Raw genomic sequence first — 18,951 nt, 5'->3', positions numbered from 1 at the left:
AAGAACACTTAGATTATTAAGACAAATCTAACGATATCTTAATCACGTAAATCCGTTCAGCGGTTTGAAAGATATGAGGTAATAAAGAATATTACATATCTACATACATACATACTTACATACTTACATACTTACATACATACAAGATACGCGCGAAAAACATAAACCTTCTTGCATTATTAATAAGCTAACCTATTTGTTGCAGAGCAAATAAATCGAAATAAAACAAACCGAATTGTAACAACACTGATAGAAATCGATTGAAATATCAGAGATAGAAATATCATTGATAGGAATCGATGGAATTACCATCTCACAAGAATATTAATTCAATTACAAAATAACTATTTGCACATCAAACGAGTGGTTCTACTTGTAAACAATCGGTTACATGTAGCTTCAAACATTTAAGCACTTGAATGAAACTTAGTCTGGCACGGGACTTTGAGTCTTTGTTGAAATTAGTGCGCAAAGGATTGCACTTTATCGAGCGGTGTCGGTTTTCAGGGTATATCAAAGCGTTTTAAGACAAAATGGAAACCTACTTGCAATCTCGCAAGTAGCTTTAATAAGTGTACAGTACTCACTAATATTGTTTAAGATAAACTCTCTAAAATTAAGAAACTCCTCTTTTCTTTTGAGTCGGTTGAATACGATACGCGAAGTTTGTGAATAGCTGCATTTGCAGACTATGGCCTAATTAATGGTATTCTATGAACTACTCGTATCTTAGAAATATCTTGAATTTTATTCTACTACCCGCAACTTTATCAAAAGTGGTAATTTTATAGATAGTGCTCTTTTAGAATTTTCATTTTCGCAACGGCTAAAATGCTAGGTGTTAAAATCAAAATTGGAAAAGAGCAAGCACCTCCATCTATTTACCCGTTTTCAAAAGTCCCGGAAAAAAGTCAAGTAATAAACCCCTGTTAGGACCAAAGGACAGGAGAAAGAGGGAAACGTTATCGCCACTTTGCAACGACTTGCGGTACGGACGGGTTCAGTGTGCTCGTGACGTTCGAGCCGTCCACATCTCTTGTTGTGTAATTCTTTATGGGTTACTTGGGATAGGCGGGGAGAGTGACTTGAGTGGAAAAGGGGAGTGTTAGTCGACTATCAAAGGATCTTTTAACCCTACACACATCGTTCACAAGTACGTGACTTCACTAAAGGTCATGGTCAGCCATTTTAGGGTCTTATTTTGGTTACATTTTAATTTATTAACAAGTGTTGTGAATCATAACCTTTGTTCGACATTAGTTTTCTTATTTTTGTAATTTTGAGTCCTATTACAGAGATAAGTATTTTGAGTTTTGTTACCTAACAATAGGGTGTTTATTTGGTTGCAGGTGCAACAGCCGGCGGCGGAGGCTGGGAGCCCCTGGGGCAGCCGTACTTCGACAACAGCACGAAGCGCGAGGCCACCGCCGCCGTGGGCCAGCCTGCGTACCTTCACTGCAGAGTCAGAAACTTAGCTGATAGAGCGGTTAGAAATTCTCTTCCATTCGTTCCTTATCAACTGCTGAGCATGATTCTCCTCTCAGAATGAGAGGGATTACGCTAATAGTCCACCACGCTGGCCCAATGCGGATTGGCAGAACACACGCAGAGAATTAAGAAAATTCTCTGGTATGTAGGTTTCCTCACGATGTTTTCCTTCACCGTTTGAGACACGTGATGTTTAATTTCTTAAAATGCACATAACTGAAAAGTTGGAGGTGCATGCCCCGGACAGGATTCGAACCCACACCTTTCGGAATCGGAGGCAGAGGTCATATCCACTGGGCTGGGCTTATTTATTCTATATCAAGTAAAAGCTTATTTTATGCTCAATTTAACTGTATCCTTTGATCTAGTTTATAGTTTCCTAGATTTTAAATGAAAAATGTGTCTGGCCGCAATTTACCTAGGCGAACTATTTAAAATGTATCTCTGTGAATATTATCAATCATTTATTTCTTATCACTAATAAATAACATATTAACACATACCCTTATATACGTTACGTAACGTAACGTATATAAGGGTATATATTTTTAATGCCGGATCTTTGACTATAAATCTCTGGGCTATTGCTGACTTTTGGACTATTACCAGATTATTGATCTACAGAGCTTCAATAACGTTCAAATATTAAAAATTCAAAGATTTACTGTCGTATGGCCATCAATGTACTAGTGCCTAATAATTATTGTATACCAACGAATTTGAGGGGGATGCTTTAAAATGTTACATAGCTAATCAATAAACCTCAACCTCTCATAACCTTTTAAAGAAAGCCTTCACATTCAGAAATATTAAAACATTCCAGTAAAATATTCGTATTACTATTTACATTATTATAATCCATAGAACGTTCTGTTTTATTGAAAATAATCATCACTAAATCGCTAAGTGAATTCGTGCAAAAATAACACAACGAAACTTTATTTCTAGCGCCATTATCTACAAAAAGCTCTGAAAGCTCGCAAGTTAACCGCCCAAAGTCACGATTACTAACCATTTGTTAAAGTCCGCAAATAATCAACACCAACACAATATATAGGCAACATAACTTTGTAATTATGCCTATTAAACATTCAGATAAAGAAACCAATTTAAAAGGGGTCGGTATTGTCGACCCTTACACGCATGTGAACAAAAACTTAGTTATGCGGCGTCCAAAAACTTTTTCTTTGCAAGAAAAGCAAAACTGGGCTGTTAATATCCCTGTTCCCAAATTGGGGTCACTAGCAAAATGAGGTTGTTGTCGGCACAAAGCCCATTTTCTGTAAGTGGAATGAGTTTTTAACCCGCTCTGTTTTATATTTTACAAGCGATGCGTTGCAATATAAAACTGCAAAATATATCTCTATCTAACGTAGCTAAATCAGTAAATGCAGTTTTTTATAACCAGCTAAATCTGAACCAAATCAGGAGCAAAAGGATTCGTAAATAGCTTTAACTTAACTTTAAAGGGGAATGGCCCAGACCTACCATAACCACCCGGCAGTTTGATTATATCTAAAAAAATCTTGATAATTTTACTTTATTAATGAAATCATTACTTTATTAAAAAAAAGTTTGCTACAAGATTTTACGATATTTTTAATTCATCTTTATTTTGTACACAGGCTAAGGTCGTAGACCATACATACTGAGCTTTACAATATTTTTTGATGACATATGATTGATTTGTTTGTTCGTTTTCTTGTTTGTTAAGCTTGTTGGTTAACACAGAAAAAAATATAATACAGCTTCGAATGTTACTTCGCCACTTTGGTGCACCAGCGAACAATTTGCCCTAGAATAGTGATAAAAAAATGTATTTTTCTTTAAGAAACATACTTACATACATCATATTATCATCTCCGTATACTTTTATACGCGGGTATACCTAGGTTCCATGGGCCGGCGTTATATGGGCTGGTAGCCATTCATCTTTGAACCAAAAGTTTGGGTGCCCTGTAAAACTCTGTGTTAGACATATTTTTCCGTGCATTTATTGAAAATAGCACAATTAGGTATCAATTCAGCAGAGAGCGGGCTTATGTTTTTAGATTTCATATATACATGGCTTTAATTAAAATTTGAACCAAAAGTTTAGGTGCCCTGTTAAACTTCTGTGCTAGACACATTTTTCCGTGCATTTGTTGAAAATAGCACAATTAGGCGTCAATTCAGCAGAGAACGGGCTTATGTTTTAGATTTCTTAAATAAAAAGCTTTAATTAAAATTTGAACCAAACGTTTAGGTGCCCTGTAAAACTTCTGTGCTTGACACATTTTTCTGTACATTTATTGGAAAAGCCCAATTAGATGTCAATTCAGCCGAGAGCGGGCTTATGTTTTTAGATTTCTTAAATAGCTTTAATTTAAACAAAAAACATATGCGCTACATATGCGCTAGACGTTTTCAGTTCATTTATTGAAAATATCACGATTAGTCTTCCATTCAGTAGAGTGCGCTTATGTTTTTTTACTTATGTAGTATGTATTTTGGCTATTGCGCAAACCAGGCCGGAATATATTCAGTAGAATGGATAATCTCTTACATGGTTTCCGGTGTGAGCAGCGAGTGAATGGCACCCAAATTGTCTATTGAAGGGCTTTAGCTGGCTGACTCATTCGGTTCGCAGATTGCTTCGATTCACAGCAGTGCAGCTATCCATGTTTTTCGACTAACGTATTTGAGCAATGGCTTATGTTATATAAAATGTGCTTTTTAGTATTATTTGTGTACTGGTTATACTTTTCAAACTTAGTAGTAGTATTTTTAAGTATTCAAAAAATTGCAGAAATATGTTGGATGGGACTCGTAAGAACACTTAACATTAAAATCTATCAGGCTATGTTAACTGACAGTATGCGCGGTGGATTTACAAAACGGAGGTCCTGGGTTCGATCCCCGGCTGGGCAGATTGAGATTTTCTTAATTTGTTCAGGTCTGGCTGGTGGGAGGCATCGGCCGTGGCTAGTTACCACCCTACCGGCAAAGACATACCGCCAAGCGATTTAGCGTTCCGGTACGATGCCGTGTAGAAACCGAAAGGGGTGTGGATTTTCATCCTCCTCCTAACAATTTAGCCCGCTTCCATCTTAGACTGCATCATCACTTACCATCAAGTGAGATTGTAGTCAAGGGCTAACTTGTAAAGAATAAAAAAAAAAAACTGACTTTTTTTTAAATGCTAGTGTCTGTCTAGCTCTATGAGGGTTGTGACACTTCTAACATCCCGACACCAGGCTGATATACAGGATGCTCGGGAGTATTTTCCTTAACTTTAAGGTGTTGACGAGTCCACTTATTGGAGCAGAACTGCATAACTAATATTTTTTTAAATAAAAAAAAATGTTTCTGTTCTAAAACTATATCCTTGCATTTTAAAATACGTAAAACTTGGCTACGTAATAATTATAAGGATGCGTATGAGGGACACACTTTAAGATCTGTTTACAAAAGGAATATTATTTACCCCGAAATTTATAATAATTTTAATTTTACAACACGTCATCTTCCTTAAACATTTATGATTAATTTAAAAAGAATATAACCCCAAACTTATGGGAATTACTCCTCAGCACCCTGTACAAAAATAACTATTCTAACACAGTTTTAGATTTTTTTTTTATTCTTTACAAGTTAACCTTCGACCATCTCACCTGACGGTAAGTGATGATGCCAGTTTACTCTTCTGTAAGCCACAAGGACTTCGTTCCAATAAAAAATCAACTTTATACAAAAACGCGAAAACCTGCTAATAATAAGTGTATTGTATAGTATTAGAGTTGAGGAACTTAGTATTACCAGTCGTAACTTCACTGATACCAAATTTTGCTTTTTACGTCGAACGATCGAACTGTGAAATAAGAAGCAATGCAATATCGTCACTATTGCCACGTTTTTTCAGAGTGAGTTTCAACACCACTTGATCCGGGCCTGACCCATAAAAAGTTTAGCACGGAGCGAAAGAATAGTTTGTGAATATGCAGTTATAGTTAGTTCAATCCCGTTGCCGCGATGCTTTTAAACGCGGTGCGAAGAAACTTTTAAAACCGCCGGGCGAAACGCGACGAATACAAATTCGAATTTAATTCCCCAATAGCGTTGAATTGTCGACACTTATACTAAAATATTTAACACTGGTGGATGCCTGTGACTTCATCCGCCTTTAGGCCTTTTTGATTAGCCCTTGACTACAATCTCTCCTGATGGTAAGTGATGATGCAATCTACCGTAATACCGTAAGCTTATCTTGAATACCAAATTTCATAACTACAGCTCAAATAGCTGATGAGATATTAAAATTAAGATTTGAATTGGCTAGTTTTTACCAGCAAATTAAATCCTTAGAACAATATGAGTTAAACATATAGTATAAACAGCATAAATGTAGTATAAATAGTACGTGCAATGTGCACATAACAAAAATAATTTCATAACGATGTTGGTGTGTAAGTGTGTAAGTATGTTTGTTCCTCTTATACGCTGCGGCTACTAAAGCGATTTGGCTGAAATTAGGAATGGAAATAGATTTTACTTTGAATTAACACATAGGCTAGTTTTCATCCTGGAAAAACTGAATTCCACGCAGACGAGGTCGCGGGCGTCCGCCAGTTAAAGATACTTAAATGCAAAAATTAGCCAAGTCAAATCTTGTTAAATCATTTATTTTGTTGGCGTAATCGATAACGACACACATTTGTGATATTGACTTTGACTTCCATTTTCACACTTATATTTTGATAGGATAGATATATAAATAATTCTGTATTATAAATTTAATAGATAAATTGTGTTAATACAAGTGTGAAATGTATATAATATGTGTCTATGTAAGTCTGCGACAACAAGTTCCAACGATAGTTAAATGTTAGTCATCTTCATTTTGTCAAGTATTATCCAATAATATTTATTCATTCTCTTCTTCGTTTTGCACAGTTTAGAGAGCACAGTACAAAACTACTTCAACCAGTTTATTTATTGTTTTCCCTTACTAAACTTTTTCCTAAGCAGAAAATCAAACAGAAATTAAGTTAAATGTTTGTCCCCTGTATCGCATGTCTTTCCAAATTTTTAGGTGACAGTAAAGAGGGACACCGGGTAAGATATTCCACAACTTTATAAATGGTTTCTTCGAGTATGTAAATGTATCTGAAATAGTTTGTATTTATTTGCGAAACCACTATAGATAATTATTCTAACTTTCAGTCACTGATTCTATCAAACTTTATATATTTAAACCGACAAAACTAGTATCTGGATGGTGAATATATAAACTATATTTTAATTCATATCTGCACTAATATTTTAAACAGGAAAGATTTTTATTTTTGTATGTAATGAATAAACTTGAAAATTAGTGAACCGATTTTAAAAATTCTTTTACCAATAAATTGCTACATTATCAGGTAGTAACATAAGCAATGTTTTCGACTTCAAAATCACAAAACTACAAAAGCGAAAAATAACATCGTATGTGTTCCCCACTTTGAAGGCGGTGTCAACATAGTGATGCATTAACTGAAGTCGATTAAATCATGATGTTTTAAGATTTAATGACAGTTCTTTCCCATGATTCTTTCTAAAACGGCTTTAATTAATACGTCACTGGCTTGGCACCGCCTACAAAGTGATTAGAATGTAGCACATACGATGTTTTTTCGCTTTTTAGTTTCGTGATTTTGAAGTCGGTTGAATTGCTTGTTAAAAAAAATTATTATCTATACTAATATTATAAAACTGAAGAGTTTGTTTGTTAGTTTGATTGAACGCGCTAATCTCAGGAACTGCTGATCCGATTTGAAAAATTCTTTCAGTGTTAGATAGCCCATTTATCGAGGAAGGCTATAGACTATATATTATCTCCATATTCCTATGGGAACGGGAACCACGCGTGTAAAACTGCGTGGCGTCAGCTATTTTATCATAATTTTCCAAGTCTACTTTAAAAATAGGCCCCAAATTGTTTTACGGTGCACCTCGTAAAATAAATACAATTTTTCGTTCCGAATGTATAATTTTATTTACATCTCGTACCGAAGCTGGTTATAGAGTCGTGAAAATTTGATATTACGAGTTATGTGCATATGGTTCGCTTGGTGAAATTTTTAGCTGCCTGCCCAATTTTATTCGCCAGTGAATATAAAACACAATTTTGTCAGTAATAAAATAAAAATGTTATACTGCTGTTACAATTTACCAGTCATGGTCTCCAACAGCTTGACTGATGACTTGTTACCTGACAGTTTATTCTCTAGAAAATGACAAGTTCATTTGATAGAAAAAAAATTGCTGTGGTTATATTTCTTTATCAGTACTGAACCTTTAAAAGATAACGGGTTTAAAAATATGAAATCAACTGTTTATTGAATAATAGCATAATAACTGGCTAAAAAATTTGTCCTTTAAGTCATTTTATATAAATTTCTGAAAAACTTTAAAGTAGGTGTTTTACTAAAATATGACTAACCTACTAAACGGTTTCTGCATCAAAATCAATGGAGTGATTCTGGTGAAAAACAGAAATGTTTACAGAAATTAGTTAACTATTTTCTATATTATATATTACTAGCTGACGCCGCGCGGTTTTACCCGCGTGGTTCCCGTTCCCGTAGGAATACGGGAATAATACATAGCCTATAGCCTTCCTCGATAAATGGGCTATCTAACACAGAAAGAATTTTTCAAATCGGACCAGTAGTTCCTGAGATTAGCGTGTTCAATCAAATAAAAAACAAACAAACTTTTCAGCTTTATAATATTAGTATAGATAGGCTTTAGCTGATCAACGCCAATGTTTACATTTTATACATGTATGTATTTGTTCTACGAATCAATCATGCTTATTCAATGTAATCCTTTTTCTCGGCTGACTGAACAGCCATTTTCGCACAAGATACGAATTTATCTCAGACTAACGCTCTACAACGGCAAATATTATAATTTCAAATAAAAATTTGTTTTTTTTTACCCGACCACAGCAAAGCCAAAACGAACAGTTGTGATTTTAGCAACATTCTATGTATCTAAGTGTATTTCTCTGGAACGCTTAAATAATTCATCCTATTTTGATGAAAAATCATCAAAGAATTCGTTATAATAACCCGGGTAACATAATTATTAAGCTAAAGTTTTTCCGACTCCAGCAATAGAAGTATAGTATTTAACCTAATTTGACGGCCTCTGTGGCGCAGTGATAAGCGCGGTGGATTTGCAAAATGGAGGTCCTAGGTTAGATCCCCGGCTGGCCCGATTGAGGTTTTTTTAATTGGGTCTGGCTGGTGGGAGACTTTGGCCGTGGCTAGTTACCACCCTACCGAAAAAGACGTGCCGCCAAGCGATTTAGCGTTCCGGTACGATGTCGTGTAGAAACCGAAAGAAGTGTGGATTTCATCCTACTTCTAACGTGTTAGCCCGCTTCCATCTTAGATTGCATCATCACTTACCATCAGGTGAGATTGTAGTCAAAGGCTAACTTGTAGAGAATAAAAAATAAAAACTTTGTAAGCCCCGATTGTAACAGTTTTCTTCAGTAGTCGGGTATACTAAACGCTCAAAGCTGTTCAGACGCTTCATGACCAGAGGGCCTAGTGGCAGTTTGATACTATGACGATCGCGTTAACGTAAACGCGAATTTCTTAGGAATTGAAACACCGCAATCTAGTGGCACTACTGAACATAACTGTTTCAATTCCATATAAATCCGCGTTTACTTTAACGCGATAGTAACAGTATGAAAATATTGAAACTAACACTAGGTGCACTGAGCGAACTTGGAAGCGCGTAGGTACAAACTTTTTCAAAATAAATCTATTCTTTTTATTTTCTATATCTGTAATAAGTATATATAGATAGGTACTCGTTCTCAAGCCAGTGGTAACAAATTTTTAATTAACTTGGCTAGTTCAGCTGCTTTCTTGTCAAATTCGTTTCATCGGGTTTTATCCAATTAAAACATTTAGAGTTCTCTTTATATCGTTTCACGAGAAAGTTTCTATCCGCGGACTAATTCCATTGTACGATATCCAAGTCCCGTCGTAACTGTTCCAGATTTTAAGGTGCTTTAAGGCTTTATACAACTTTATAAGTATAGCTAATTAGTGGCTCTCGACTCTTACCAGTTTTTGCTCATACTGGACTTTTGTAAAACGTCTAGCTTGTCTTTAACATTCAATATGTTTATCTTCTGTATTCTTTTGGATAAATATGTACTTTGTGCCGGCGGATATTTTAAGGCATTCGATTCGCAGCAATTTTGCAGGCTTTTGTCATTGCTTGTACACATGTATACATTAGTAAAGCAATACGTTAACGGAGAATACATTTTGAACATTTTGTACATTGAAGATATTTTGAGAAAAATTATTGGGGGGCATTATTGTTATCGCCGCGTTTGCCGCTTTTAAATTTACATGTTGTTAATAAATAGTGTAGGAAATAGTAGTCTGTGACAGATATGACGTCACTCGATCTAGTGTCGGCTTCAGTGTGCTCGTGGCGTTCGATACCGTCCACATCTCTTGTTGTGTAATTCTTTATGGGTTACTTGGGATAGGCGGGGAGAGTGACTTGAGTGGAAAAGTTAGAAAGAAAAAAAAAAAAAGAAAAGGGAGTGTTTGATATCAGTAAAAGGCGCCTTTAACCCTACACACATCGTTCACAAGTACGTGACTCCACTCAAGGTCATTCTCTGCCATTCTAGGGTCTTATTTTGGTTTGTTTTGTTAATTAAGTTGTCCTGACAAGTGTTGTAAATCGTAACCTTTGTTCGACATTAGTTTTCTTATATTTGTAATCACCTTTGAGTCCTATAATATTATATAATATAATGGATACTGAAGCTAAAAATATGTTTTTTTCGATTTTTTGTCTGTCTGTCTGTCTGTCCGTGTTATTTTGTTATTCGGGCATCACGCTTAAACAACTGAATTAACTCAAATGAAACTTGGCACGGCTTAAGCAGAGAAGATACTTTTTATTGCGTAAATAAAATAAGAAGGGGGTGAAATAGGAGTTGAAGGTTTGTATGGAAATTCCTTCATGTTTAAAATTACAGTTTTAAAAATTTGTTAATAATCATAAAAAAATACAAAATATAATAGGATTCAAATTTTTTTTTTAATTCAAACACAAAAGTGGCGAAATAGGGCTTGAAAGTTTACATTGATTTCCACGCGGACGAAGTCCTCTAGTAAATAACTAAATGTTTAGTATTCATAGTTGAACTATAAATAATACCATTAAATTAATACTGTCAAAATTGTTTTTGTTTCTATTACAATGCTAATGCTCTTGTGCGTGTTTTGACAATAAACTGTTTGACATACATTGTTTATTTTGACTAACACAGCCGAAAATAACCGAGCATTACGAAGTATTTTTACAAGCTTTAACTTGTTTGTATCCGATCCGAATTGTAATCCACTTTTTTATTGTATTCCTTACTGGGGTCATTCAATTTAAAATAAGAAGAACCGGCAATAAATAGTTTTTCATCATTATTTACAATATCTATTCATTATCTGTACAAAAAAATATTTTCTTCTTTTTCTTGTAGAACGATAAAAGCCGGTCCAATTGACTACTATTGGAAAGATTACAAAGAAAAGATTGAAAGCTATTGTATATGTATATAGCTATTACAGATATTTACTATTACAGCTTTTAGATTTAGTGTTCTCTATGTACCGTGACTCCAATTCTTGCTCTGTATTTGTTACATTAATAAATTCAGTAAATACTCGATCGATTATAGGCATCATATTTACATTTACTTATTTAGTTTTTATTGTACGTACCTAAAAATGAAAAAAATAAATATAAAATATAGAAAAAAAACTATGAGTGTCGATCAATTACCTACTTATACTCGTAAATTAATGTTATAAAGAGGTAAGTTTCAGAGGTTAAAGGTCTTCCCTGGGAAAATTTGATCTTTACCAATAGACAGCTATTTTATTCGTGAGTGTAATAGGCTATAGTTTCACCCCGTATTCCTACAGTAACGGGAACTACGCGGGTGAAAAAGGGCGTCAGTCGAGTCATTAATAAATTCAATAAACATCGATGCACATTACATACATATGCATTATTTTATGTATGTTTGGCTGTTGGGAGGCTTCGGCCGTGGCTAGCTACCACCCTACCGACAAAGACGTACGGCCTAGCGATTTAGCGTTCCGGTACAATGTCGTGTAGAAACCGATAGGAGTGTGGATTTCATCCTTCTCCTAACAAGTTAGCCCGTTTCCATCTTAGATTGCATTATCACTTACCATCAGGTGAGATTGTAGTCATGGGCTAACTTGTAGAGAATAAAAAAAAAACGTAACTTTGATAACAATTTCTAAAACATTACCCTCCTTCTCACGCAGTAGAGTAATAATATTTTTTACGAGTAAGCAATTAGCTCCCTAGATCGATTATTATTTATTAAATAGTTTTATATTATTTAAATTTTTTGTCTGCAGGTGTCCTGGATCCGCAAACGAGACCTGCACATACTAACGGTGGGTGTCCACACGTACAGCAGCGACGCGCGGTTTGCGGCGCTGCATGCGGACGGCTCGGACGAGTGGACGCTGCGAGTGGCGCCCGCCCAACCGCGCGACTCCGGCGTCTACGAATGCCAAGTGTCCACTGAGCCTAAGATTAGTTTATCGTTTCGGCTCACTGTTGTTGGTTAGTATCAGCTTTTTCAATTAACTTTTCCAATAATAGTCTCTGTATTTTTGCGTGAATGAGTAACAAACATACAATAACTACCGTCATCAAACCGTTTCAGTCGTAGGGGAAAAGAGTAACAAATATCCATACAAACTTTCGCGTTCATAATGTACATTCAGGACAAAATCAACAACAATTTTATAAATAATCTCCATTATAAATTTCAGCCAAATCCATTCGATAGTTTTGTGTGAATCAAATAAACCATGCCATCAATAAACCGTTTTAGTAAGTAGTAGTAATCGTAGGGGAAAACAGTAACAAACATCCATACAAACTTTCGCGTTCATAATGTACATTCAGGACAAAATCAACAACAATTTTATAAATTATCTCCATTACAAATTTTAGCCAACTCCATTCGATAGTTTTGTGTGTATCAAATATACCATGCCATCAATAAACCGGTTTATTAAGTAGTAGTGGTCGTAGGGGAAAACAGTAACAAACATCCATACAAACTTTCGCGTTCATAATGTAAATTCAAGACAAAATCAACAACAATTTTATTAATTGTCTCCGTTACAAATTTGAGCCAAATCTATACGGTAGTTTTTGCATGAATGATTAAAAAACATACTATACTATCATTAAACCGTTCACTAAGTATTCGCAGGGGAAAAGAGTAACAAAATCCATCCATACATCCATACAAACTTTCAAATTTATATTATTAGTTCAGAATATCATGTAATCTATTTGTTAATCCAGGATATAATCAAGCTTCATTCTAAATTTCAGCCAAATCAGTTCTGTAGTCGTGGTAAAAAAAACATTTATACTATCAGTTTTTCGCAAATCCCGCGGGGGCCTTGTTTTTTTTTGGGATAAAAATAGCCTATGTGTATCCAGGTTATAATCTATCTCCATTTAGTCACATAAAATTGTTATTATTTGCATAATATATCGGTTAGTATTCGTTTAACTACAATTTAAAACTAAAGTTATCAACACTTCTCATCTCATCATCTCATTTCACTGTCGTCGATTAGCAAGCTTTGATTATAATTATTTATCTAGACCAGTCATCAACACTTGTTTCGATTGTGAAAGGACAATTTTAGTTCGCCATTTCGGCTCGTTGAATGAAAAACTTGATTGTAGGATTTCAATTAAACGAAATCCAAAGCTACTTATTGCACTACTGATTCATTCATCCCTACTGATTCTAAGATCATTTTATTCCATCTCGTTGCCGTCGATGGCTTAGATTAATGATTAAAATATATACTAGCGGATGCCCGGATTTGACCCCCTTTTATTTATATTTTCGCGTGTCTTATCATAAATAGTTATCTTTTACATAAATACGACTCAAGACATGAAAGATTCATTTAAAAAAAATCCGTTTTTAGCCATTTAGGGAAAGAACTTTGAAAATTCTTGAATGACATTATTTTAATAATTTTTTTATTTTGTAAAAATTGGAAACTGAGACATTTTCCATACAAAATTTTAACACCCCTTTTTCACCAACTTCTGATTTTGTTTTCACGACCAAAAATATCCTATAACCTTTTCCGTATTATAATCTCAAATTATGATAAGTTGCGTTTGCATTCTTTTAGTAGTTGATGCCCAGTCAACAAAAAACAAAGACAGACAGACAAAAAAAAATATATATTCAGTATCGCTTATATAGTTCCAATTAAATTTTTCAAAATATCTTCAATGTACAGAATTTGACCTGTTATAGTTTTAATATAGATATTCATACTATCAGTTACTCAAGAAAATGTACTACTCAAGAAATCAAGACTTCTTCAAGTATCTATCAAGCGTAGTATTAGTTTATCATTTCAGCTCACTGTTGTTAGGCAGATACGGTTTGGCTATTTAAATTAATGGAATGGAATCTAAACTTGTTATCAACACTTAATGCAAGTACCGAGCTTAATATAATTTATCGCTGTGGCTCCCTGTTACCGGTTAATGTACAATACGCTATTATATTATGCGGAATTAAATCTAATAAGTAATAATGAACAGTAGTTTATCGCAATGGGGATGATGACTAGGTTTGAATATATTGATTTTAATGATACATTCGGGTAAATAAGGTCAATGTTAACTAATTTATACATAAAAAGCAAAGATTGACTGGATATTTGCAAAATAAATAAGATTATAAAATTTCGAAATCTATTAAAAATATTTTATCGTAATTAGATGAAAATTCACACAGTTTTAGCTTCCTTACATTAAATGTGACAATTTTTAATATATGACCTATAAACATAAACGCAGAAATAACTATATATATTAGTAATTTTGTTTAAACGTCAATATAAATCTTACGATCATTTATTGCTACGACGTCATAAGTTCGTACCATTTTGTATGGGGCGTTTTTCAGGGACCCGCGGCAGCGCCGCAAATCTGACCCTTTAAATGCCTGTAGCTTCGAAAGTAATGATCGCAGATACCCTGTTACTTTTACAAAATTGCTTTACTATTAGCATACTCTTAATCTATATACAATTTAAAAAACTGTCATCATCCCTATTACTTTTTATTATTTAGTAACCGTGGTTTCATCTATACTAGTAATATAAATACGAAAGTACCTTTTTACCCTTTTACGGTTAAACGGCTGAACTGATCAAGATGAATTTTGGTATAATGGTAATTGGGACCTTGGAGCAAAACATACTTACAGGGTACTTTTTGACCCTAAAATCAAAGAAATAGAGGTTGAAAGTTTGTATGGTACTTAAGTCCTTCATTTTTAGAGTTATAGTTTTAATTTATTTATAAATCATAAAACTACGAAATATAATGATATTCAAGAATTTTTAAAACTCAACCCCTATGGTAGTGAAATAGGGGTTGAAAGTTTTCATTAATCTCCACGCGGACGAATTTTCGGGCGTCCGCTAGTTAGTTATAAATATTTTTCATTGGTTATTATTTAAACACACAAAAAGTAATATGATGAAATATTTTTTTTTGTATTGATTTGGCTAAGTTTATGTAAAATTATATATATTTTTTTTTCATGGTGAAAACGATTGTGATTTACGCAAGTCGCAATTGCTTCCGCGAGGATAAAACTGTATTATAAAATAACAGCTAATATATTTAAATAAAACAGAATCATTACATAAAAATCATAAAAAATAACAGAGCAGTATATTTGATGCATGTATTGTTTCTATTATTCTATTTATAATCATTGTACTTGTATGTACTTTTACTTCTCTTAAATGTTAATTTATTATCTTTATTGTTTTTATATTAATTACTTATATTTTCCGTTAAAAATGTTTTTTTCTTTAAATATCTAAAAGAAATGTGTAATTTATGACGATTTAAAAAAACTTCGTATCATGGTTATAAATACGCTCACTTCATATCTCCTTTTCGAATAAAATTGGAGCAAAATGGATTATTAAAACCGTATCTCCGTGTTAAAGAGATTATAAAAATCTCTTTGATGACTTTTTCGGGTCAAATATATTAAATGTATATCGACTTCTAAAGGGAAATGAACCTAAAATTCATGCTTCTTTCTACATTAACAATTTTTATTTCAATCTTTATTTTACAAGACTATTTTTAATTGCTTGTTTATTGAAAATACAGTGCTTTGTAGTAAACTTATAAATGAGGTTATATGAAGCTTAGAACCACCACGCTACTTCCCGCTACACGGTTGGCGGGCGGTTGGTATTTAAAATGGAATTTAAATATTTTTTAAAACTTAACAATACTAATAAATACAATATACCGTACCTAGCAAATAGTAGAGGACTAACATTAACTAAAACACAGAACTGCATTTTCTCAAATGTGGATGTTTTAAGGTCTGTGCACACCATGCTTTTTAAACGCGCCGTTGATGCCCGTTTGAAGCGATACAGTCGCGATACGCACGCGAGTCTGTAGACCTTTGCACACCTGTATAAATTCAAACACATGATAGAATCGATACAGCGTCGAACCGTTCCTACTTCGATACAAACGCGACGCTAATGCGCGCGTGTATCGATGCAAACGACAGCAAACTGCTCTGTAGGAGAAAAGTGACCTCCGTGGTATGCGCGGTGAATTTACAAAACGGAGGTCCTGGGTTCGATTCCCGGCTGGGCAGATTGAGATTTTCTTAATTGGTCTGGCTGGTGGGAGGCTACCGGCAAAGACGTACCGCCAAGCGATTTAGCGTTCCGGTGCGATGCCGTGTAGAAACCGAAAAGAGTGTGGATTTTCATGCTCCTCCTAACAAATGTACAGGTGAAATTGTAGTCAGGGGCTAACTTCTAAAGAATAAAAACGAAAAAAAAAATCTTGCTAGAAAATATCTTGTTTATAAAGCGTGGTGTGCACAGGCCCTTATAGATGTAGTGTTTTGTCATTGTAAGGCAACTAATCGCAAAAAAGCTATCGACTACAAACATAGTTTTACTCGCCTAAGATATAATATGCCGCAATAGTCTTTTGCTTCTAGCTCAAGATTGCGTTAATTCGAGATACATGCGGCAACATGGACTAATTTATTAAAATTTAATCACGTTCCATGTCACCACCAGAGACTACAATGCGCTTAATTTATCAATATTTGCCACATTAGCGTTTCAATTAAATTGAAATTATACACTGTTCGCTGTTACAATGGAGGACAATTAATAATATTAGTGCAAATTGAACGATTGTATCCCTATGTTTATTAATATTAATTCAATACGATATTTGTTAACAGTAACCATGTAGACAATGAGGAATGCAAATTTTATCTAAAAGCACAAGAACAGTGTTAGTAAGTCAGTCAAATTATAATAACTTAATCACAACGTCAACACAAAAAAGGTGAGAAAAATATGATTTACTTTTCATTGGCTTATGTAGGTCATACATAGTCTTTCATCTATACCCTATCTTCTTTATTTCCGTTGTTTACCTGTAACATTTTATCTTGTCAGTTACCAAAACAATAGAACCTTTTTTACAGAAATATTTTTATTACATTGATAGTGAATTAGCCTATACGACTATTGTACGAGCCGGCTAATTTACTATCTTTGACGTATGCTAGTCGACATAGTTACGAAAATAATTGTGAATAGGCCAGTTGGTTCCGTTGGTTGGGTTAGAGACATTTCGTAAAATGTTTTACTCTTATTTTTATTATTAATGCGAAATCTTGTATGGACGCTTGTTACTCAATCATCCCAGAACGATAGTACAGATTTAGATGAAACATGGCACATTAAGAAAGTTTAAAACAACGCATAGCATAGGTTACTTTTTATCTTGAAATTCACACATGAATGAGATTTATAGAAATGAAACCTTAGAGGTTTCATTTCTATAAATACAGTTAAACTAAGTAATTAAACTAAACTATAAAATGAAATCATTATCATCATTATCCTATTTTAAAGACCCACTACAGGACCAGGCCCCTTAAAAGAGAGGGATGTGGAGCTAAAACCCACCACGCTGCGGTACGGGTTGGCGAGCTTAGAGTGATAATGTTAAATTCAATAACGATCACTATCAATTTATTCTGTAACGATGCTTTGTATAACTCGCAAGTGCGAGTTTTGAGTTCGCCTATATTTTTCTCTTTCTTATCATGTTTGACAGAGAGAGATAGATAGAGGTGAATTAATTAATTTACGCTGTAGCATCGTGCCGGTGACAATTGTCATCATCATCATCATCATCAGCCGATGGACGTCCACTGCAGGACATAGGCCTTTTGTAGTGACTTCCAAACATCACGATACTGAGCCACCTGCATCCAGCGAATCCCTGCGACTCGCTTGATGTTGTCAGTTCACCTGGTGGGAGGTCGACCAACACTGCGCTTACTAGCGCTGGGTCGCCATTCCAGCACTTTGGGACCCCAACGTTCATCGGCTCTTCGAACGATGTGCCCCGCCCATTGCCACTTCAACTTCGCAACTCATATTGAGCTATGTCGGTGACTTTGGTTCTTCTGCGGATCTCCTCATTTCTCATTCGATTCATAATACGAACTATTATCGTGAATCATGGCAACTTGTAAGAGTGAAACGAACTGTCACCCGCACCATGCTACAGCGCATGAAATATAGTTATCTAATTCCATTCTACCACCACCACATATTCTTTTTATAGAACCCTTTTACGAAATATGCTTTCAACCTGTTCAATCCTAATATAACCGTGGAGGTAGTTTATATCAATAAAGTGTGTTACCTTCAACAGTGTCGAAGGCTGAAATTTTATCTGGGCCGGAGCTATTCGTGAGAGCGGGCTCGGATATCAATCTCACTTGCGTCGCGAAGCACGCCCCGGACCCGCCAAGGTGAGTTTACATTTTCATTTATGTAAGAGCATAAAGGCATACCTTTTCCATTACGATAATGAATGGTGCTGAAAAACTTGAGGTGCATTCACAAATAATAGAGCTGCATTAAATGCTTTTTTTTTTCAAACGGTTTCTTCAACTGAAAAAGAGCATCTTGTTCTGCTTGGTGGCTTGAATATAGTTGAGTACGCATTTACTTGACTTGGCGTTGTTTTTTTAGTCTGCCTTCCGAACTAACTTCGGAGCTAATGGTAGACATTAAATAATAATAATAATATATCAGCCCATATTCGGCTCACTGCTGAGCTCGTGTCTCCTCTCAGAATGAGAGGGGTTAGGCCAATAGTCCACCACGCTGGCACAATGCGGATTGGTAGACTTCACACACGCAGATAATTAAGAAAATTCTCTGGTATGCAGGTTTTCTCACGATGTTTTCCCTTCACCGT

At 34.8% G+C, this 18,951-nt stretch overlaps 1 protein-coding gene across 2 annotated transcripts in view; it reads left to right on the top strand.

Annotated features, from left to right (window-relative positions):
* LOC112048331 (hemicentin-2-like) overlaps positions 1-18,951 on the top strand; it is a 75,545-nt gene that overhangs the window by 28,050 nt on the left and 28,544 nt on the right. For both annotated transcript variants that reach the window (XM_024085820.2, XM_052886667.1), the window contains exons 3-5: positions 1,350-1,486; positions 11,952-12,162; positions 18,400-18,499. In XM_024085820.2, coding sequence (XP_023941588.2) covers positions 1,350-1,486; positions 11,952-12,162; positions 18,400-18,499 — 448 coding nt within the window. The remainder of the gene's footprint in view (positions 1-1,349; positions 1,487-11,951; positions 12,163-18,399; positions 18,500-18,951) is intronic.

The sequence above is a fragment of the Bicyclus anynana genome, chromosome 17 (assembly GCF_947172395.1).
Source record: "Bicyclus anynana chromosome 17, ilBicAnyn1.1, whole genome shotgun sequence".
NCBI classification, from domain to species: domain Eukaryota; kingdom Metazoa; phylum Arthropoda; class Insecta; order Lepidoptera; family Nymphalidae; genus Bicyclus; species Bicyclus anynana.
Note: the sequence above shows the minus strand (reverse complement) of the source record. Positions and strands in the feature narration are given on the sequence as shown.